The following is a 23471-nucleotide window of genomic DNA, read 5'->3' as shown; positions in this document are numbered from 1 at the left end:
TGCAGGCGTACGTGTATATATAAAATGAATAAATCAATCTAGACTTTTCATGGGAAACAGTCGGTCATCTGGAGGCTCGTTACACTCCCCAGGCAGAGGGTACAGACTGGAGTCCACACTTCCAATTGGGTGGCAGCCCAGCCTAGCCCCACTGAATCGTGCCTACTCAGCAAGACTTCGCTCAGGGTTACAGTTCACAGTATTGGGACAGCTCAGACCCCTGCTGCATCTTCTACGCCCAGGAATCCGGGGGAAAGGCCCTACAGGTCACAGACCCAGCGCGAAGGGTGCTCAAAGAGGACCTTCCAGGAGCGACTGGGGTTCCTAGACAGGTATAGGGCAGGGTAGCCGGGGTGGAGGTGGGGCGCAGCGGGTCCTCGGGACACAAAGTCCTCTCCAGGGTCACTGCAGGGTTCCCGCTTCCAAGTCATGGTCTCGGTCTCGGTGCCAGCCAACCAGACACTGGGGCGGGGTGGCTGCGGGGGAGTAAGGGGCTCGCTCCTGCGCCCTGACGGCCCTTCCCCAAGCCTGGCCCAGCTTGGGGACCCGGACCCCAAGAGCAACGGCGACCCGGAAGGCCCCCGGAGCCGGAAGGCGGGAGGGCGGAGCCAGGGCGGCCGTGGCCTGTGAGCGCCTCTCTGGCGCTAGCAGAGCGGAGCCGGCAGAGCGGAGTGGGCTTCTTGTCCCCGCGGTCCCAGCCACCAGCACGGTAAAGGTGCGCTCAGGGAAGCTAGGGTCTGCGGAGCCGGTCGGGCACACCACAGTGTCGGGCACACTGTTGTTCGTCTTCATGCAAGGAATTGAGGCCTAAGCTGAAGCACTGAGGTTACCAGCTCCGCGCAAAGCCAGCGTCAGCACGGGTGTGCGGGAGGGCGCGTGCGCAGTGCCGGGAGGGGACCTGAGCACTAGCTTGGAGATAGTCAGGAAGGGATGTCAGGGGCTCAGAAGGCCAGATTAATTGGAGTTGTGGTTGAGAAGTGTTCTGCTATGACTAAGTAAGTAGATAAGGTGCATGTAGGCAGGGGTGGCGGCCCGGGCAGAGGGCATTGCGCTGCGGAGTGCACAGAGTGCCTGGTGTCAGCCCCTGGCCAGCCCGGTCTGAGAGCTATATAGTGAACCTACCACTGACGCCTTCTCATCTTTCAACTTCTGATTTCTGAACTGTCAGCACGCCCTCGATGTCTTCTTATTTTTAAATACCAACCGTCAAGTAATTTAAAAACAACTTTGTGTGGTGGAAGAACTGGATGATGAACTTTACAGAGGCCAGGTTGCAACCTGGAGTCTGTAAATTCCAGAAAGGGGGACAAGATAGTGACTTCTGGCCAAGGGCCTGTTCTCCATTCACTTTCTGTTTCGTTTCTCCCCCAACACACATCGGGAATTGGAATCCCAGCTTTGTCTGATATCGAGGTCCCCGTTAGCTCTGAAGCCTTCTCCCTTGTCCCTCACAACTTAATTGAACTCAAATCAGGCTGCTGTCCAAAGGTTTGACTTTTCACCTCCTCTGTGTATGTCCAGAGCCCTGCTGTCATCTTCCCACTAGTCAGAGCTCTGTGTTAGTATCTGCCTTCCCTATGGCTGGCAGGTGGACTTCCAGTGATCAGGACCCGGTTTGAGGACAGCATTATTGAAATAATTGTACTACTGTGGAAAGACCCTGTCTCCTGCATCCTCATCTCTCCCCGTCACTTACAGACACAGGTGGCCCTGGGCTGGGAGGAGGAACAGGGCATGTTTCCTTTCAATTTCTTGAGCCTGAAGAATGAAGGAAATGAAACGCTTTCACAGGGACTCAGGAGCCGGGGTCGCAAACCTTTCTTTCACAACAAATGCCTGTTGCTGCTGTAACTTCTGATGTTATTCTTCCAGAAATTTAAACCAGCCTTGCCTTGCAGCCATAGACTGCAGAAGCCCAGCTGGAGTGGAGCTTTCCTTGCCCAGCTCCCCTGCTCCCTGGCACATGCTAAAGAGCCTGGCTTGTCCTCTTGCACTGACTTAGCTGGGCTGGGTGGAGATTGGGAACAGCATGTGCATGTTGGTACCTTATCTGCTCCATGGGTTTTGACTTAAAGTTATCCAGAACAGGTTTGGAGGTGCCTCTTAGTAGATAATCGAGGGTGAAATGGGTAGGTACATTAGCCTGCTCCCCTTGTCCACAGTTTTACCTTCTGTAGTTTCAGCTAACTGCAGCCAAATATTAGGTGAAAATTTTCAGAAATAATCAATTCATGAGTTTTAAATACCTAGTAAGTTTTAAATCATGGGTTTTCTAAGTAGTTAGAAATTTCATTCTGTCTAAATAGTGTCATGAAATCTCATGCAACCCTGCTCCATTCTGCCTAGGATGTGAATCTTCCCTTTGTCTAGTATATCCACAGGGTATACCCTACCCACATGCTAGTCACTCAGTAGCCCTCAGCTGTCACATTGTGGGTGCCCAGTGCTTGTGCTCAAGTAATTTCATTTTACTTAATAAAGGCTCCAAAGCTTGAGAGTTACAATGCAAAGGAACCAGGGCATAAAAGCTGGAAGAACAGATTAATCAAGCTTATAGGCATCTACTGATGTCTCAGAATGTATTCTTTATGGATGGGGGGCGCGCCACTGTATGCATTTCTGCCCTACCTCTTTCACATGCATTGTCTTGTTATGCAAAAACCATTTTGAGAGTGCAAATCCATTATTCTGCAGAGAAATGATATGTGGAGTGGTTTCTGCATGCTGATGCTGCAGGACCAGAATGGCACAAGCCTTGTGCTTCTGAGCATGGGTGGTGTCCAGCTGTCCAGACCTGGGCTGCACCTGACTTTTTCCAGTGTAACTCACAGATCAAACAAAAAGCTGGATCTGCACCAAAGCTAAACTAGGAAGTGGTTAGGTACTTTACGGATGGAAGAGGGGTGTTAGTCTTTTGAAAGGAAGGCGTTCATCTAAAGTTTATCAAACCGGATAAAGAAGCCAGAGACGATGGTTTCAAACCTATAATACCAGGGCTTAGGAGGCTGATGCAGAAGTACCGTGAGTTCCAGGCTAGCCTTCTTTACAGCCAGTAAAGAAGTCTCAAAAGGGGGTGGGGGTGAGAAAAAGGGACATTTCTGGGGCTGGAACACAGCATACTTCTTTCTCTTGGGAGTGTTCAGGAGTTCTGAAAAATAGCCTTTGTGACAATGTGGTTGCTCCATGGGTTCCGTAAAGGGCTACCAGAGCCAAGGGGGCAATTTTACATTGAGAGATTCTGATTCTGCATACTTCTTGGGCATAGAGAGACATCAACCCACTGACCAAAGCCCAGTATAACCCAAGGCTGTTGACAGTAGCCCAGGACTTCATCAGCAAGGTCCCTTACCTGACAGGTCCCTCAGCCTCATGGGAACAGGAAGTGTGGGAGTCTTCTAGAAGTGTCAGCTCTGCTGCCTTTTCTCCCCAACCTTGTGAAGTGGCCTGTCAGTGTGTGGGCTCTCCTTACCCACCAGTCCCTCTGTGGGACACAGCGCACCTTACCTATGGCTACGCCTCTGCCTATCACTTCCCAGCTGGCATGGCAATGTGTCCTGATTCTAGCAAGTTGTTTACAATCATTGTTCTTAAGGGCTCTTTCGTCTATCATTTCATGTACCTTGCAAGCCCCTGGAAGTCTCTTGTTATTTTGAGACAGGGTCTTGCTCTGTAGTGCAGGCAAACCTGGATCTTACTATGTAACCCAGGCTGGCCTCAGACTTGTCCTGATCTTTCTTCTACTTCCTAAATGCTGAAATTGCAGCCATGAGTGAGCCACCATGACAATTGCCAAGCCCCCAGAAATCTGATTTATTTTGTTTTGTGATGGCTTCATCTTGGTAAATCATATTATTCCTGGTTTTCTTTATTTATAATTAACAAGTCATTATTTTATTTTGGCAGGAAATCTAGCTATCTAATCCATGCTGGCCATGGGTTCATAACTCCCCTGCTTTAGCTTCCCCAGTATTGAGAATATAACCTGTGCTAACATTCCTAGGTCTTGTCTCTGCTCATAATGTCTCAACAGGGTCTGCAGTGCCCTCGGCTCTTCTCAGTCAGTCATTCTGCATCCCTTCTATGTACCCCTTACAAGGTCCACCCTCTTTTTTTCACTGAGGCTCAAAGTCAGAGCATTTGTCATAAAGAACTACATTTTCAGCCCCATTTTAATTCTATCTTAAAGCTAAGTATCCATCTAACTCCTGGCTCTGGGTTACCCAGCAGGCACATGCCAGTGTGGCCTCAGAATCTTGTCCATTTCCCCCCTTTCTGGCTTGGCTCAGATACCTTGTCACATGCAAGAGGCCATATGGCTGGGAATTTCCTGTCCCTGCCAGACTTTATATGTTGAAGGTTGCAAGGAGCCACTTGAAAGCCTGTTGGTGTGAGGGAGGTCAGGCTTAGCTTGCTCGAGGACTGGTAAAGCCTGTGGCAGAGGCTGCTTCCTCATTTGTCAGGGGAATCAGAGGGCAGAAAAGACCTTTCATCCACTCTGCTGCTCCCGTTTACTTGTTAGCTGCCCAGCTTCTTGGCGACAGAGGGCTGTGTGCCCGTCTGGCATGCACACGGCCAAGCAACTCTTCTTTCCAGAAGGTGGATGCTCTTCCGAAGATGTTAGAAAGTGATACATTTGGGTCAAAATACTCATAAACTCATTAAAATTCTCCCGTTCAGCCATAGAGTACAGTGGTGCTCTGCCTGGTATCCCAAGGCAAAAGCCTGAGGCAGAAGGATTATGGTCTGGAGTGTGTAGCAAGACATTATCTCAAAATAAATGAATAAACTAAATAGATTGGTCTGGAGTATGTAGCAAGGAAGGCCTTATCTCAAAAATAAACAAAATAAAAGAAACACATAAAAAAAATGGGGCCTGGAGAGAAGACTCAGAGGCTAAGAGCACTGGCTGCCCTTTTAGAGGACCCGGGCTTGTTTACCAGCACCTGCATGTTGTCTCACAACTGTCTGTAACTCCAGTTCCAGGGGATCACTGGCCTCCAAGGGCACTGCACACATGTGGTACACAGGCATGCATGCAGCAGAACATCTGTATACAGTTTTTTGTTTTATTTTTAAGTACACAATTGAGCAAACACTAAAACCACTTATCTCTTTGAATCGTCTTTTAAGGTCTGACAAGATGCCCATCTTGGTAGATGACATCATGAAGCTTCTGTGCTCCATTTCCCAGGAGAGGAAAATGAAGGCGGCTGTCAAGCACTCTGGGAGGGGTGCCTTGGTTGCGGGGACAGTGGCCTTTGTCGGTGGTTTGGTTGGTGGCCCACCAGGAATTGCTGTTGGTGAGTGGGGGTGTCTTCACATGTATAGCCAGCCTTGGTTCAGGCCTATAATCCCTGCCCTGGGGAGGCAGGAACATGGAGAGCTCAAGGATAGCCTAGGCTACATAGTATGTTCCAGGCTTCTGGCATGCTTGAGGAACCACAGGGAAGAATGACCTGGTAAGTAAGAATGGTACCTACCACATACCCCATGTGGGGAGTTTCTAAGGCCCAGTTGCTTCTGTGTGTAGTATGTTCTGTCAGAACCACAGCTTCCATGTGATACAGGTTTCCCTTGGCCTTGGTGTTTGAATCTGTTAGACCTGGGAGGCAGGTGGATCTCTGTGAGTATGAAGCTAGCCTGCTCTACAGAGTGAGTTCCAGGACTGCCAGGGCTGTACAGAGAAACCCTGTCTTGAAAAAAAAAATTACAAGTAAAAACTGAAAACAGTGTTTCTATCTGAGGATGTATCTCAGTGTTAGAGTACTTAGCTGGAACTCTTGAGCCACACTCCCACTCCCACCCTACAATATCAAGCACCTGGAAAAAATGAAAGCGGAAATCTAAAAATAGTGTTTCTAGCTGGGCTTGGTGGCTGGCACACTTGTGATTCTCAGCTGAGGCAGGAGGAGCAAGAGTTCTAGGCTACCCTGGGCTAAGCAATAAGACTTTGTCGCTAAAAAGCAAAGCAAGAGAAGGTAAAAGTGTTTCCACTTTTGGAAGGAGAAGTAGTAATTATATTAGCTTTTGTCTTGTTTTTATTTTTTTTATTTTTATTTTTATTATTATTATTTTTTTAAAGATTTATTTATTTATTATGTATACAGCATGTATGACTGCAGGCCAGAAGAGGGCACTAGATCTCATTACAGATGGTTGTGAGCCACCATGTGGTTGCTGGGAATTGAACTCGGGACCTCTGGAAGAGCAGTCAGTGCTCTTAACCTCTGAGCCATCTCTCCAGCCCCCTTGTTTTTATTTTTGAAAAATGGAATAAAAGGCAGTCTCCAAGAGAAACAACTGGCTTACCTCTAGGGTCATTTCCCATGTGAGTTCTCTGGGAATTTACTAAGCTCAAGGGCATGTTTCTTATCAGCCACTGATTTTTTTATCGACTTGAGACAAGCTTGAGTTATTTTGGAAGGGGGAACCTCAATTGAGAAAATACCCCCACTAGACTGGCCTGTGGGCAAGCTTGTGGTGCATTGTCTTGATGATTGGAAGAGCTTGGCTCATTGTGGACTGTGCCATTCCTGAGCTGTTGGTTCTGGGTGTTTTAAGAAAGCAGACTGAGCAAGCCAATAAGCAGCACCTCTCCATGGCCTCTGCATCAGCTCCTGCATCCAGGTTCCTGCCCTGTTTGAGTTAGTTCCTGCCCTGACTTCTCTCAATGATCCAGTGTGACCCGAGAGTTGTAAGATGAAATAAAACCCTTTCTTCCCCAAGCTGTTTATTGTCATGGAAACAGCTCAACCTCTCTGCCTCTCCAGGCAAGTGGTTTCCTAGAAGACTGACTTCCCTCTCAGCCCTTCCTTTGTGGAGACAGATTGTTCTGGGAGTTGCAGAGATGGGAGTGTTCAGTGAGGTGGGGAGGGTGTAAGTGGAGGTCATGGGGAGGGACATGCATGGGTGCCAATTACTTGGGCCAAATGAACTAGAGACCACATAAACCTTTGCCCTCCTGACTGCCTGGCAGAAACTGAGCTTGCTGTGACCTGCTCATGAATGTGCCCACTTGTCATGACAGAGGCTACATTCTCCGCAAGAAACCAAGGCCATTGTTGGAGAATGAGGCTCACTAATTGAGCCTTTCCTTGTTTTCCAGGGGGGACTGTTGGGGGTCTGTTAGGTGCCTGGATGACGAGTGGACAGTTTAAGCCGGTTCCTCAGATCTTAATGGAGCTGCCCCCTGCCGAACAGCAGAAACTTGTTAACGAAGCCACGGCCATCATCAGGAACTTGGACTGGACAGATGCTGTACAGCTCACTGCTCTGGTCATGAGCAACCAGGCCATGCAGCAGAAGCTCTTGGCCATGCTCACCACCTATGTCACCAAGGAGCTGCAGGCCGAGATCCGCTATGATGACTAGGCTACTCCCCCTGGGGGATGGGCTTTCAGTTGGATGATTCTATGGCTCCCAGAAGGTGACCAGGGAATGGAGGATGCCTGGCAGGTACCTCGCACATCATCAGCATTGATTGTATGCTGGAGTACAAGTACATCCTGTTGGACTGTCCCCTGCTTTGGCCATGTGACACGGGCTGTGTGTGTTATGGAAAGGTACAGGCTGTTGGCATCCACAAACAGTTTGGGAGTCCTCTTGATCCTGTAGGTCTAAAAGAAGTTCTCTTATATTTTTGGTTGTGAGCCTAGCCTCTAACGGCTGAGCCATCTCTCTAGCCCAAGAAGTTCTCTTGTTGGCTGGCCAACTGTGCTGGATGATCTTCTTCCTGTGAAGGTACCTCTAAGAATCTGTCACAGGATTGGACCCTCTTAGGCTCTAGGGTCTTGGGGTTTAGAGCCAGCTCTTGCCAGGATTGTGCTTACCTTCTGAGTGTTCCCCTTCTTCACCCAGGGACTTCCCAGTGGTCTCACGATGACAGTGGTTCCTACTTTGAGTGAAGCCACAGATACCAGGCAGTCTCCATATTCCACCATTGTTTATGCCCCAGGGTCTCTTGAGTAACTCTGGTTAAGCTTCTAGAGTCTTTTGACTTCTTATGGAAAATCATGGCACTTATTTATCTTTTACTTTTATTGTCAATTCTGGACCCTTTTTCTTCTCTACACTTTTGTAGTCTAAGTTAATTAAACTCCATTTCTTACTATGTTACCTGGGCCGGCCTTAGACTCTTGGGCTCAAGTGATCTTGCCACATAGCTGGGACTCTAGGCTTATGCCATCATACCCAGCTTTACCTCAAAGACTGATCTCCATGCCACTTTATCTAAGTTAGTTCTTCCATGTTCTCTGTCCCAGCTGAGTTTCCTCTGGGCACTGGCTGCAGTCTACAATTTACTTGTATGAAAAGACAAAATTAACAATGAATCCAGTTCAAAGATCCTGACTGAGCTAGGTGCACACACCCACAGTCCCACAGTCCTAGAGAAGTGAAAGGCCAAAGTGAGAGCATCATTGAGCCCAGGAATTCAAGACCAACCTGGACAACATAGAGGAGGCCAGGAGATAGAAGGTGGGGACATACCTCACCACCTTACTTGGCTTTCATTTGCAGTCACAGAATGGAGATGCAGTGAATGTTCTGATGTGCTAGAGAGAGGAGGCTGACAGAGGAGGCCAAGGGAAAGCAGAAACAAAAGCACTAAGGTTAATTAACCCACGGGTAGGCAAGCACCTTATCGCCCTGGATGAAACTGTGTATTTAGGGATTTGGCTAGCCTCTCCTAGATTTCCCCAAGTGACAATGGCTCAAACCTGACAAGTAGCTGGTTTGGTATTTTTTTTTTTTTCTTGTGGTGCTGTGGATGGAACCCAGGATCTTGCATAAGCTAGGTAAATACCACCAGTGAGCCCTGCTCCCAGCTTTCCTGTGGTAGAGCCAAGGCAAGTGCTGTCTGTACTGCTAAGCCTGGTCCCAGCCCTTGAGGGGCTCAATTTTGGTTTGGCTTGGCCAATTGGTCCTAGTGCTGGAGCTCAACCAATGACATCATATACATTTTATTAAACATTTGATACTTCTTTTTATCCCCTATTGGAGATGTGTACTCAGGGAGGGAAGGAGCTGTGTGTCTTTTTTTTTTTTTTTTTTTTTTGGTTTTTTGAGACAGGGTTTCTCTGTGTAGCTTTGCACCTTTCCTGGAACTCACTCTGTAGCCAAGGCTGGTCTCGAACTCACAGAGATCCACCTGGCTCTGCCTTGTGAGTGCTGGGAATAAAGGCGCACGCCACCACCGCCTGGCTGAGCTGTATGTCTTGATCACCCCTCCAATCTCCAGCTTGTTCCTGTTTGGGACCATGGCTTTTATGGGGTGGACCCTCAATAAATATTTATTTTTTAAAGCTATATACTTTATGTCTTTCTGCTTTATTTATTTGTTTGTTTGTTTGTTTATTTTACTTGGTTTGTCTGCATTTATGTAAGCACAGTATGTATGTGTGTGATTCCCACAGAGGCCAGAAGGGGGCACTGGACCTCCTAGAACTGGAGTTACTGACAGTTGTAAGCTGTCATATGGGAGCTGGAAACTGAACCCAGGCTAAACCATCTCCCTACCTCTAAGCGTTGTTTTTTCAAAACAGGGTTGTTTCTCTATGTGGTTCTGCTTGGCTTCAAACTCATGATCCTCCTGTCCCAGGCTCTTGAGCCATGAGATTACAGGCAAGCACCACCAAGCCAAGATCTATAATATTTTTTTTTTTTTGTTAGAAGTCTTTAAATTCTTATTGTTTCTGTTTTATTATTTTGAGACAAGATCTCATGTAGCCCAGGCTGGCCTCCAGTTCTTTGTAAAGCCAAAGATAACCCTGAACTCTTGATCCTTCTTCCTCCACACCCACTAAAGGTTGGGATTATTGGGGTATACCCCTATGCCAGGCTTCAGTAAATATTTTGGGGAACCATTGTTTTGAAATCGCTTGCTATGGAACTTCTCCAGGAAGAAAATGTGACAAAGGAAACCTGGAATCAAGTTTCAAGCTCCTTTAAGCCCCTGAGCTACTAACCGTAGAAGCCAGAGCTTGGTCTGGCGTCCCTAGAACCTAGAGCCCTCCGACAAACACAACATGGGAGCCCCCCAGTTTTCACAAACAAGTTTTGAGACATGTTTTCCACATGGAATATTTTTAGTAAGATGTATACTGTCTCTGAAGTGTCGGGGGAGGGGTTGTCCCAACCATGGACAAACAATATTTCTATCCCCAGGTCTTCCCTGATGTTATCTCTTTCTGCTTTCAAAACCACAACCCAAATGTCATCAAATTACTAATAAATTACTTTCCCCTGAAAAGCCATTTTCCATGTATTTTGTGTAAACCACTTTTGAGAATTGAAGCTTTAACATAAAAGGGAAGGTTGTTTGATTTGTGACTTTATAGGTGGGTAAAAGCTGCCCAGCCCAGCTCCTGATGACTGACAGCTGACTCAGGCCAGCTTCAGCCATGTTGCTGCATGTCATGCTTAGCTCCCTCCAGCTGTCTCTGCCCAAGTCTGGTGCCTGGGACCCAGATTCTGTTCATGGCTACAGCCCAGAATTTCCGCAGAGAGGCGGGTGCTGGACTGAGGGCCAGCTGAGAGTGCAGCCCCTTTGCATGTGTTAAGGAAGCCTCCTGTGGACTTCACCCCATGGGGATGGAGGGGGCAGAGCCTTTGTATCAGAGTACCTTAGCTGGCACTGGTCAGGTGCTCTAGCCCAGGTGCTACCTGGAGCTCATGGAGTCAGAGACTGGGCACAGGGCAGGGCTGGGAGCGGATGCTGTCTTTGGAGAGACTGTGGCTGTTCTGGTTCAACCGACACTTTCTGTTCTTCCTGTTAAACAGTAAGTGACCCTCAAGGCCTCTTGAACTACAAGTCTAAGTCCGGACCACACCCCCAGTTGCTACAGCTTCACTGGGCTCCAAAGTTGCCCTTTTAGTGTAGAGGTGAAGACATTGGTTGGCAGATGCATGGCAATGAAACCACAATTAAGATTTTTTTTTGTCCACTGCTTCAGGTTAGGGGATACTTTCTTGTTTTATTATTTTGATCAGTGCCTCACTGTATTGCTATATAGCCAGGCTGTGGAACTCAATAATCCTCCTCCCTCAGCCTCCCAAGTGCTGTGAGTGGAGGCATGTGCCCCATTTTGAACAGTATGTCAAATTCTGTAATTGCTTACACTCATGCATTTAGAAAAGTCAGGTTGTAATAGAATTCCGTTTGTTGGGCAGTTGGACCTACCCTTCCATGCTCCTGCATGAGGTCCCACTGTGTGCCTGATGGAGCAGCCCTCAAGTGAGGGCACCTTGACAGCCAGTCTTGCTGTGACTCAGTGGCACCGGGCCCAGCAGGGTACCTCCTACTGTCCTTTCCAGAGCTGAAAGCATTTTCCTGGATTTCCTTGGTGATTGCTTCTCCTGATCTAAAAGTATTTGTAGCCCTGTATCTTTTTTGTTAAACTTTATTTTGAGTAGCCTGGCACAAAATTTAAAGGGAGCCAGAGCAGGTAAACTGTGAAAGAAAGCAGCCCGGATAGACTCATGACCAGCCGCTGTTACCGGTTTCATTTGTGTTTAGCTCTCCTGGGTTTGCCTTGATTTGGTTGGTTTGATTTAGTTTAGTTTAGGGTTATTTTTGAGACAGGGCCTTATTGTGGTAGTTAGAGGCTATCCTCAAACTCATGATCCTCCTGCCTCAGCCACCAGAATATTAAGATCACAGGCATGTGCCACCTTTAACTCTGTTTTTAAAAACAGTTCTTAGAAACTACTCATTTCCTTTCATTTGTCAATGATTTTTGCTGAAAACTTAGGTAAATCCAGAAAAGTGTATTACTTCTGCCTCAGTGGCATGCACCAACAAATTCATACTCCTTTTAAAAATGTATGTATTTATTTGTACCTGAATGGGTGTTTTGCCCGCATGTATGTCTGTGTATAGGTGGTGCCTGAGGTCCACGTATGCCAGAAGAGGGCATCAGATTTCCTGGAACTGGAATAACGGACAGTTGTGAACTTCCATAGGGGTGCTGGGAATTGAACCTGTGTCCTTTGGAAGAGCAGGGCTCTTAACCACTGAGCCATTTCTCTAGCCCAACTTCGTATTTTTTAAGGTAATTTCAAACTCCTTGGAAATACTGGCAATGGTTATACAGTATCCTTTATATCATAGCATTGGGTGGGGGGGTATCTTTTAGGCAAGTTCTTATCAAAGCATTGCGATGAATATGCTTTTGTTACTATCTCCATAATTTGGATTTTGATAGTCTTTGGATTATGACAGTCTTTGGATTATGACAGATTCCTCCGGAGGGAAATGGCTGGATTTAAAAGTATGTTGTTCAGTCAAAATTTTTCATTAATTTATCCTCCAAGGTTTGGCATGCAGATCTTGTGGCATCCTCTCCGGCATACCGGCTATCAGTTTAATCTGGGTCCAGGCCTCCCTGGTTGAGAAGGGGCTCCCTGCAGGGCTGTGTCGCCACCAGTAGCTGGTGGCAGCAGGTGGCAGGGCACACGCGGGGGTGTGACACCCACCTGCTCCCGCTGGGGAGGAGGCAAAGGGGAGCAAGCCGAGGCGGGGACCCAGTAATTATAAAAAGCGGCCATCTGCTCGGAGGCTGGTTATTAACCTGCATCGGGTGCTGACGTGACAGCGCCAGAGATTTTTTTTTTTTCCCACAGGCAGATGGTGTATTTTCAGCTAGACTTGACTTTGGTTCTGTGTTTGGAGATGCAGCCGCTGCCTGGAAGGAAGTGCGCCGGAAGTGATGCAGGGCACTGTGGCTAAGGATGAAGGGCAGTGGTCCTGTGGCCAAGGAGGCAGGATCAAGGAAGGAGGCAGGGAGGCTAGAGCCGGCTGTGTCCACTCAGCGGAGATTATGAGGCGCCATCTAGCGGCAAAACGCCCACTTTTCCTCAGCTCGGATCTCAGCGCCCTCTCGTGGTCACCGTTCAAAGCCCAGGATGCCGCCACATTGGGGTCTGGTTTATGAGCTGGGGTGCAGAGGGCTTGAGGACTTCCTGAGGTTTTAATTAGCCTAGAGCAGAACATGGGCTGGGTCTCCTGCAGCCTTTTTTGCATACAAAACCGGATGTTCTCCATTCTAAGCAATCAACATATGGCGATTAAGAAATGCCAGGATTCATCTCATCCTGGGTCTGTCTGGTGTCTCCAGTTTGTTGGGAGGAGATAAGTGGCTTCATTAGCCAGAAGAGGCTTCTGAGGCCGTTATGATAACGGTGGCTCAGAAGGCTGGGTTCTGGCTTGGCTAGCTGAATCACAGCCTCAAGGTTAGCTCTGGCTACCCCCAATCTTGGCAGATGAAGTGGGGGAAAAGGTGTTTTTCTGCTATTGAAGTGATAGCCATTTGTCCTATTATTTTGAATTTAAAATTTTTTCACCTTTTCACTTTTTTTTTTGTTTTTATTTTTTAGAGACAAGGTTTCTCGTTCTGTAGACCAGGCTGCCCTCGAACTCACAGAGATCGGCCTGTCTCTGTCTCTCAAGTGTTGGGATTAAAGGCATGTGCCAGTACTGCCCGGCTCTTTTACTATTTTTTAAGACTTTATTTTTATGGGTATGAGTGTTTTGCTCACATGTATGTCTGTGTCTTATGCATTCTGGAACTGGAGTTATGGTTGGTTATGAGCTGCTATGTGGATGCTGGGAATTGAACTTAGGTCCTCTGCAAAAACAAGTGCTTTTAACTGCTGAGCCATCTCTCCAGTCCCCTTAACTTTTACTTAAAAAAATATTTAGTTTCGTTAGGTGCAGTGGTACATACCTTGAATCCCAGCACTCTGGAAGCAGAGGCAGGCAGATCTCTGAGTTTGAGGCCAGCCTGGTCTACAGAGTGAGTTCCAGGACTTCTGGGGATATACAATGAGACCCTGTAACAAATAATGCAATATGAATCAATAATAACAAATATAATTTTATATATACATATTTAAAGGTTTATTTTCATTTTTAGTTGTGTGTGCTTACTGATGTCTGTATATGTGTACGAAATTCATGAGCCCTTGGGAAGGACACATGAGAAGGCATCAGATCCCCTGGAACTGGAGTTACAGATGGTTTGAGCTGCCATTTGGGTGCTAAGAATTGAACCTGGAAGAGCAGCCAGTGCTCTTTACTCTCAGCACCTATGATTGATTGATTGATTGAGACGGGGTCTCATTATGTAGCCTGCTTGGCTTGGAACTCGATACGTAATCCAAGCTGGCCTTGAGCTCACAGAAGTCCTCCTACCTCTGCCTCCTTTATGCTGGGATTAACAGTATGGACCACCATACCCAGCATAACTGCATTTTATTTTAAAAGTAAGAATAGTGAGCCAGTGAGATAGTTCAGTGGGTAAAGGTGCTTGCTGCTAGGCCTGATGACCTGAGTTTGATCCATGAAACCCACATGGTAGAAGGAAAGAACTGACTCCTGCAAATTGTTTTCTGACCTCTCCACAAACTGTGGTATATGAGTGCATGCACATACAACACAACCCACACACACAAATTAATTAATTAATCAATCAATTAATTAAAAAAGCCAAGTGTATTGGTGATATGTGTGATCCTAGCACTCAGGAGGCTGAAGCAGGAAGACTGCATCATCTTAGGATTGTTGTAGAAGCAGTGGAGTTAAAGAAGCGGCATGCCTATGGTTTGGAAGGCTTTGGTCCCCAGCTGGTGGTGCTGTCTGGGAGGTTATGGAACCTTTAGGAGGTGAGTAGGACAGAGCTGGCCCTGAAGGTTACACCCTCCTCTGGTTCCAGTTAATGAGCCTTTTCCTCACTGAGCCAAGGAGAAGAAGGACCCCTACAGGCTATGCATAGTCTCTCCTGTTTATCCACCACCAGGATAGTCCTCTGAAACAGGAGGAAAAGTAAACTCCTCCTTCCCTAGCTGGGTTCAGTTGGGTATTTTGTCACATTGTGGAAGTAGGTGGGTTTTAGGAGGTGTGTTTTACATCTCAATAAGACTGTTAAGGGGACTGAGAGATGATTCAGGAGTTCAGAACACTGGCTGCGCCACTTGAGGAGTAGGTTCTTAGCACTCACATGGTGGCTCATAAGAGGCTGTAACTCTACCTCCAGGAGATCAGATGCTCTCTTCTGACCTTCATGGGGACCAGTATGCATGTGATGAAGAGACATATATGCAGGCAAAACACCCACAGACATAAAATAAATATTTTTTTTAATTAAAAATTAAGGCTGTTAAAATACTACACAAACTTCCTCTGGCCTCTCTGGCCTCCAGCCACTCACTGCCTGTCTCTGTTCTCATTGTGATAGGATTCCTCAGGGGCATTTCCAATGCTCACTATACCAGGTCTGTCTCTTCCAATCCACAGTTCTTCCCAGCAGCCATCTTACCGGACACCCCATCTCTGGCCTCTATGTTATTAAACCTGGGCTAGATCTTGATTTCACTTTCCTTGGCTGGTGGGGTTGTTGTGCCCAGATTGTGACCCCCAGAGAGACCACCAAAGACGAACATGCTGGAATGCAAAAGCAAGGTTTAATTCTGGATATCCAATACAAGCCTAGGCAGGGACTTCGTCCAATACATCCAACGCAGTGGAGGCTGGAGGAAGAGCCCACCTATCTGCAAGCTCAGCTTTTAAAGGGAAAAATCACAAGGTTACATCGTTTAGGGGTGCTAGTACGGGTACAATTCTGATTGGGTCGCTTCTAGGAACTTTACTTTACTAGAAATTACTTCTAAGGGAGTGGTTGCCCGCCACCATTTCTCATTGGCTACCCTCAGGTGGGGGCATTTTTATGGTCAGTTACCCTGGAAACCAGGGAGAGGATATTCCATAGTCCGGCAGGCATTACCTCGTGACTATCTTGTGACTGTACTTTTACACTTCCTGGTTTCTGGAATCTGAACTGACTGGTTTCAGTAACTAATGGCCTATTCCCAAAAGGAGAAATCTTAGGCCTTAATTTTAGGGTGAAAACATTTTGGTCTTATTTCTAAGATGGCTCATTTTGGTCTCACAGGGTGGGGGTGGGGCGTGGTTGCACGATGCATAGTTGATAATGCCATAATCAGTCACCTGACTTTTTGGACACTTGCTCTGCTTTAAAAAAAAAAAACAAAAAAACAAAAAAACAAAAAAAACAAGGTTTAATGGCCCTGGTGACTTAGAACTTGCTATATAGACCAGGCTGGACTCGAACTTACAGAGGTCCACTTGCCTCTGCATCCTTAGTTCTGAAGTTAAAGTCATGTGTCACCACACCTAGCCTCTCTGAAAGGATTTAAAAAAAAAAAAGAGGCAAAGTGGGTACCTTTCGGTGGGTCCTGCCAAGGTATGCCACTAAGCAAATATGCCACATGCAACAGAATTAGTGCAAGAGGTTTTCAGGCGGTGGCAGCAGCAGCACACGCCTTTAATACCAGCACTTGGGAGGCAGAGGCAGGCAGATCTCTGTGAGTTCGAGGCCAGCCTGGGCTACAGAGTGAGTTCCAGGAAAGGCACAAAGCTACACAGAGAAACCTGTCTCAAAAAACAAAACAAAACAAAACAAAAACCAAAAACAAAAAACTAACTAAATAAATAAATAATAAAAAAAAAATAATTGGAGCTGGAGAGATGGCTCAGAGGTTAAGAGCACTGACTGCTCTTCCAGAGGTCCTGAGTTCAATTCCAAGTAACCACATGGTGGCTCACAACCATCTGTAATGAGATCTGGTGCCCTCTTCTGGCCTGCAGTCATACATGCTGTATACATAATGAATAAATAAATCTTCATCTCCATGACGGGTAAGGTGACCTGCTGATGTCCCACGCAACCTAAGTCAGAAGCTTATTTATTAGTAAAAGGGGGACCTGTAGGGACCTGGCCCCCGTTTTGGGTAACTGTTGCCTTGCTTGCTGACCTTGACCTTGATATCCTCCCTATGCTAATTCCCTCCCAGGTTCTACCCTCCTGAATGCTTAAGGGAAGTTCCTTGTCTGTGTATCCTGCATAATGGGCATTAACAGCTTAGATGCAAACTTCTGCCCTCCGGGGTTCTCCCATTGTGCTGTAAGCCTGTATTTAAGACCTCCTCCCTCCTTCAATAAACGCATTCGGCATTAAAATAAAATAAAATATAAATTTAAAAAAAGAGGTTTATTGGGGGAGGGGGAAGGGAGAGAGTGAAAGAGCAAAAGGCCTCAGAGTAGGGACATGAGAGAGGCAGGCAGGCAGGCAGGCAGACAGGCAGAGAGAGAGAGAGAACAAGGAAGAGGAGCAAGAGATAAGAAAGGTAAGAGAGGAGCAAGTGGCAAGAGAGACAAGAGAGAGAGAACTGTGCCAGGCAGACAATTTAAGGGGTGTACAGCTGATGTCTCACAGCTGATGGTGGAAAGACACCCAGTGACAGATAGTGACTTAACTGCCTGGCGGCTGAGGCAGGATGCTGCCGCAGCAGGAACTAACACTCTCTGCTACTTGCTTGTGTTTCAGAATGTGAGTTCTCATGGCTATTTCAGCTGCTAGCCATACCTGCGGCTTCCCTGCCGTGACAGCCTCCTAGCACTCAGGAACCCTGAACCCAAATAAATCCTTTCTTCCATCAGTTGCCTTGGTTGAGGTGTTTTATCACAGCTACAGAAAAGTGATGAATACAAAGGGCCTGGAGAGCACTATTTGGGCAAACTTCCTTGGAAGGGAAGGTTGCTTATGAGGCAGAGGAAAGGTGGAGAATTCCAGAAAATGATTGTGGCAAGCAAACCCAGCCCCTCCTCCTTGTAACCACAAGATAACTTTATGCTTTCACCTGCCTCTGTGTCCTTTGGCACACAGGCTAGGCCAGGCTAAATCACACGATATGGAAGTTCCCACCCTCCCTGAAGAGCTGTAAAAATAAGAAGTCCTTTCATTTGTGGGATTTGAGGAGCTCTTCCAGTCAACCTCATCTTGCTGTATCCGGTCGCTCTCTTCCCAATGCAGTTCCTCTTAGGCTCCATCATGAGGTCTCTGATATGAAACTGCATCTCTCCTGATGCTTTCCTCCTTGAAGACCCAGTCATGGTTCCACTGGTGCAGGGATAATGCCATGTTAGCTCCTTTTTGGGGAACCTGCCTATTTATTTCTAATAGCTACTCCAACTGAAACCAACCATAGCTTCAGTATATCCCTCCCTGTCTTGTTTTTTTTTTTTTTTTTCATAGCAGTTAGCATCTATAAACATGGTCCTGTACCTGCCTGCCCCAGTTTGCTTCCTATCAAAAGCAACTTGGGAAAGAAAAGCTAGGGTAGGAACTCACAGGAGCTGAAGTAGGGACCCTGGAGGGGTGCTGCTTACTAGCTTGCTCAGCTTGCTTTCTCATACAACCCAAAAACATCTGCCTAGGGATGGCACCACCCACAGTGGGCTGGGCCCTCCCACATTGATCATTAATTAAGAAAAAGTCCCCACAGACATGTTCAAAGGTGAATCTGATGTAGACAATTCCTCAAAGTTCCCTCTTTCCTGATGACTCAAACTTGTGTCAAGCTGACAAACAGTAACAAGCACACTGCCCCTCCACCAAATGAAAGGATTTGTATCCAGGGGAAGAATATTGAGATAATCTCTTCAATTTAACAAGCTATAAAGCACACCAGCAAGGCTGAATTCATATGGACAGGCATGTGCTTTACAAACATCATGGCCCCTCTTTGCAGGAAATCTTAACACTGGAGAAGATGCCGGAGATATGAGATTGTAGTGAAGGCAAAAGGAGATCACTTCAGCCCTCTCCACAAGGCTCCCTGGAATGAAATGAAATGAGACTGACACACAGGGACAGTCACAGAAGCTTGGTGACCTAAAGCCAGTGTCGTGCTGATACCTCTGTGTATTTCTTTATGGAGACCGGGAGATGGGAGTGTGAACTTGGGAGGCTGTGGAAATGAAAGCAACCAAAACAGTTAGTGATCAACTCTTTGGAAACTGAATGAAACTTGGGAGAAGAACCACAGCTGATAATCTGTCCAGGCTTCTTCGTCTTCTCTTGGTGTGTGTGTGTGTGTGTGTGTGTGTGTGTGTGTGTGTGTGTGTGTGTGTGTGTGTTCACTGGAGCTCAGGGGATGACCTAAAGTCTTTTATTCAGCTGAGGGAACATCCTGGGAAGCCTCCCCCAGTATCTCCTGCTTGCCAAGGGCCTTTTCTTACCTCAGGGTACACAGTTGTTTGGGGGTGAAATTCCCTAGATTCCTTCAGTAACAAGATTTCTAACTTGTTTCCTGTCTATCGCCCTGCACCAGTAAGCTCCAGGAGAGAGCTTTGCCTGTTTGGGTCACAGCTGTAGTCCCAGTTCTTTGAGGCACTCAGCAGATATTTGTTGAATGAATAAACAAAGGATGAAAAAGACAGGAGGCAATCTGCTCCCTTCTCCTGTGGTTTCAGTGCCTCCAAAATATTCACTGTCCCTTTGCAGGCAGGCCTCTGGCCCTAGCATGACCTTTGGCTCAAGATAGATACCCATGGGGGAGTCAGTTACCTCCCAGTAAAGGAAGGAAGACAGACCATCACAGCACAAGGTCTGAGGCCAGAGTTCCAAATACAACCAGAATGGTCACCAGGCAAAGGACTACAGTACCATGGTATGGTGGTTTGAATGATAAATGTCCCCTATAGGCTCAGGCATTTGAACATGTCCCCAGGTGGTGTTGCTGTTTGGGGAGGTTTATGAGGTGTGACCTCGCTGGAGGCAGTATGTCGTTGGGGGTGGGCTTTGAGAGTATGTTCTTCACCTTGCTTCCAGTTTGCTCCATCTGCTTCATGCTTGTGGTTAAGATGTGATCTCTCAACTTCCTATTCCTTGCTCCATGCCAGCCATTTGCTACCATGCCTCCCTAGCATGATGAACACTCATTTTTCCAGATAATTCTAGTACTCAGCAGGGAGAGACAAGTAGATAGAGCTCTGTGAGTTTGAGGCCAGCCTGGTCTACATAGTGAGTTCCAGACCAGCTAACGCTATAGAATGAGACCTTGTCTCAAGAAACAGAAACAAAACAAAAAGTGTTCTTAGGCTGGAAAGATGGCTCCGTGGCTAAGAGTGCATATTAGCTGGGTGTGGTGGCCTATGCATTTAGTCTCAATACTTGGGAGGCAGAGGCAAGAGGATCTTCGTAATTTCAAGGCCAGCCTAGACTAGAATACATAGTGAGTTCCAGGCCAGCCAGTGAGATCCTGTCTCCAAAAAAAAAAAAAAAAAAAGTACATACTGCAGAGGACCTGGGTTCAGTTCCCAGCACCCATGCCAGGCATCTCAGAACTGCCTATAACTCCAGCTCAGGGGATCTGATGTCTTCATCTGGCCTCTAAAGCAACTGCACTCATGGGCATATGCCCTATACCCCATAATTAAAAATATTAAAAACAAATCATTAAAAAGATGTATGTGCTTCACTAGAGGGAGGTTATAGAGCAGTTAAAAGAGAAAGTGCGAGAGGGGAAAAATTAAACTGAGTGGTTCAGATTTGGAATCCCAGCTCCTCAGGAGGCTGAGACAAGAGGATCACAAGTTTGAAGCTTGCCTGGGCTACAGAGTGAGTTCATTGCTATCCTGGGCAACTTACTGAGCCCTGATTTAAAATAAAGTAGAAAAAGGGCTGTGGATGTAGCTGAGCGGTACATCGCTCACTTGCTTTACATGTATAAGACTCTGGGTTTCATCTCCAGCACTGCAAAGAGAACAGAAACAAAATCAACCCCAAGCATGGTGTGGTGGTACAAACACGCCATTTCAGTCACTGAGGCAGGAAGATGACAAGTTCAGGGCCTATATAGTGAGTCCCAGGTCAGCCTGAGCAATTTAGTATGACCCAGTCATCTCCTCCTCCTCCTCCTCCTCCTCCTCCTCCTCCTCCTCCTCCTCCTCCTCCTCCTCCTCCTTCTTCTCTCTCTCTCTCTCTCTCTCTCTCTCTCTCTCTCTCTCTCTCTCTCTCTCACACACACACACACACACACACACACACACACACACACACAAATGAAGGAAGCTGGGGGCATGGCTCAGTGGTAAAGAGCTATTCTAGCATGGGCATAGGCCTAAGATCAATGCCCAGCACCATCAAAAGAATAAAGAAACAAACTTTTCAAAGAAGGAAAAAGGAAAGATGAAGGGAGTGGGGAAGAAAGAGGAAGAGTGGGATGAACTGAACTTCTTGTTCTGTAACAGGCCTCCTGTTAGTTCTTCCCAGGACACAGATTTCCCTCTCCTGCTCCATCTCTGTGGAATCAAAGTACACAAGTACAGGAGGGCTCAGGCTGCTGTGATTGACAGGAGGGCTCAGGCTCTGATTGACAGGGGGGCTCAGGCTCAGGCTCTGTGATTGACAGGAGGGCTAAGGCTCTGTGACTGACAGGGAGGCTCAGGCTCAGGCTCTGTGACTGACAGGGGGTTCAGGCTGCTGTGATTGACAGGGGGTCTCAGGCTCTGTGACAAACAGGAGGGTCCAGGCTCTGTGATTGATAGGGGGGCTCAGGCTCGGGCTCTGTGACTGACAGGGGGGCTCAGGTTGCTGTGATTGATGGGGGGCTCAGGCTGCTGTGTCACAGTGGGTCTGCCAAAAAGTCTTCCAACATTAGTATTTTTCTAAGTTGAGGAGGACTGGGAGGCCTTTGTACCCCAAATCAAATTGTATCTGAATTGTGTTTCTTTCTGGGTTGTGACTCATGGTAACTAGCTCAGGAGGCAAAAGACTGGCTTGTTTGTGACTTGAATAAAGGGATCATTGTGTCTATTGTGGTTTTGGACACCCTGTTATTCATCTATTTGTCTTGAGCTGTTTATTGCTGGATGATTTCTTTGCACAGGGCTGAAGAGATGGCTCAGTGGTTAAGAACATTACATGATCTTCTAGAGGTCTCAGGTTCAATTCCCAGTATTCACATGGTGGCTCACAATCAGCTGTAACCCCAATTCCCAGGGATCCATTGTCCTTTTCTGGCTTCCATGGGAACCAGGTAAGCAAGTGGTACAAATACATACATGCAAGCCAAACACCCATACACAGGAGAGAGAGAGAGAGAGAGAGAGAGAGAGAGAGAGAGAGAGAGAGAGAGAGAGAGAAACAGACACAGAAAGACAGAGACACACATAGAGACACAGAGAGAGACAGACATAGAGACACACAGAGAGACAGACACAGAAAGAGACAGACAGAGACAGAGAGGTGAATCTAGACCCTGAGACCCCCAGCTCATTGCTTTCTGGGAATCTCCCAAGAACTCTGGTGACACCTGCTGGTGTGACCTCAGGATCACACCTCCCTGACACAGGTAGTTGAGGTGAGGTGAGGTTGATCTTGCAGACTGAAGATTGTTCTCGTTGTCAAGACTTAAGTCAGGAGGCTGTTTCTAAAGCCAGGATATGGGTGAGGTCATCCATGACAAATCAAAAGGCTCGGGGAGGAAAGAGGGCCCTCAAGGGTGACCTTCTGAAGAGGACTGGTGCTCAGGGGAGCCTGGTGCACAGCTGCCTTCCCTGGGAACTCTCCTGCTAGGAGGCTCTACTTCTCACTCTGGCTCCAGGAGACACTCAGGATCTCCTCCCCCAGGCCAGCAAGAGGATGATTGGCTGAGAGCTGAAAAAGGTCAAAGGCTTTGCTCCTTGTGGGTAGGAGTGGGGCCTCCCAGAAGGCTTTGTTGCTATTTGGAACCCAGAAGAAGCCATTTGGGTGTGTTCAGGATTTTGGTGATTTGCAAACTTTGGAAATTTCCATAGCCAGGTATTACAGTGGATAGCTAGGAGCTATGGTGAGTGTGACTATGCAGAGGGAATGTCACCCTGGGGGGACTCCTGCGCAGTGGACAACTGGTTCAGATGCCAGGTTCACTTCCTGCCAGCTTGGGAGCCACTTTGTGCCAGAAGGGCATTCTGGAAGGCCTGATTTTTGGAATTAGAATCTTCCAGAATCCCCATGAAGCTCCAATGATTGAAATTTCCCCTTGTTTTTCCCCAGAACTGTCTGGCACCTCCACCCCATGCTGTCTCTCTGTTGGCCTGGGAGGCTGAAGTGGGAGATAGCAGGGGAAAGGAGGGGCTTGGGAAGACAGAAGACAGCCCTGGTCTGGCTTATCCTGTCTTGATCCTAAGTGTCAGGTGGGGTTGAGTGTCTGCTCCCTAGGCCTTGGTTTCCCAACCCTAAAGATGAAGAAGGGTGAGAGGAGGCTGGGAGGTCACTGGGATTTTCATTCTTTTTCCTGGGCAAGAGCTCCCTAGAGAGGTTGTGTGTGTGTTGGGGTGGGGGTGGGGACTTATATGGAGAGTGTGTGTACAGAGTTCCTCTCCTTTAGGATATGGACTCCACCTACAGAGCCTGGCCCATGTTCACCCCTCTGTTCTTGCTGGTAGGGCTTCCACTCTGCCCAAAGGAAGCTTCTTGGGTGTTTCAATGTACAGACCCCATTCCTGTGCAAATTTCCCTGTGTACTGGTGTGTGACAGGGTCCTGGACCCAGGGCATCCACAGATAGGGTATTTCTGGAAGGGTGAGAGAAGAAGTAGAAACAAGGGCAGAGCTGGGAGACCCAGGAGTG

General features: G+C 47.4%; 1 protein-coding gene across 1 annotated transcript; it reads left to right on the top strand.

Annotated features, from left to right (window-relative positions):
* The first annotated feature begins 603 nt into the window (after nt 1-603).
* On the top strand, nt 604-8356 carry C1H19orf12 (chromosome 1 C19orf12 homolog). The gene is made up of 3 exons (XM_059253374.1): nt 604-715; nt 5131-5300; nt 7106-8356. Exons 2-3 carry the CDS (start codon nt 5141-5143, stop codon nt 7369-7371), a joined length of 426 nt encoding a protein of 141 aa, XP_059109357.1. The 5' UTR covers nt 604-715; nt 5131-5140; the 3' UTR covers nt 7372-8356.
* Nucleotides 8357-23471: the final 15115 nt, after the last annotated feature.

The sequence above is a fragment of the Peromyscus eremicus genome, chromosome 1 (assembly GCF_949786415.1).
Source record: "Peromyscus eremicus chromosome 1, PerEre_H2_v1, whole genome shotgun sequence".
Taxonomy (NCBI): domain Eukaryota; kingdom Metazoa; phylum Chordata; class Mammalia; order Rodentia; family Cricetidae; genus Peromyscus; species Peromyscus eremicus.
The sequence above is the reverse complement of the archived record's forward strand: the minus strand, read 5'-3'. Positions and strand labels throughout refer to the sequence as shown.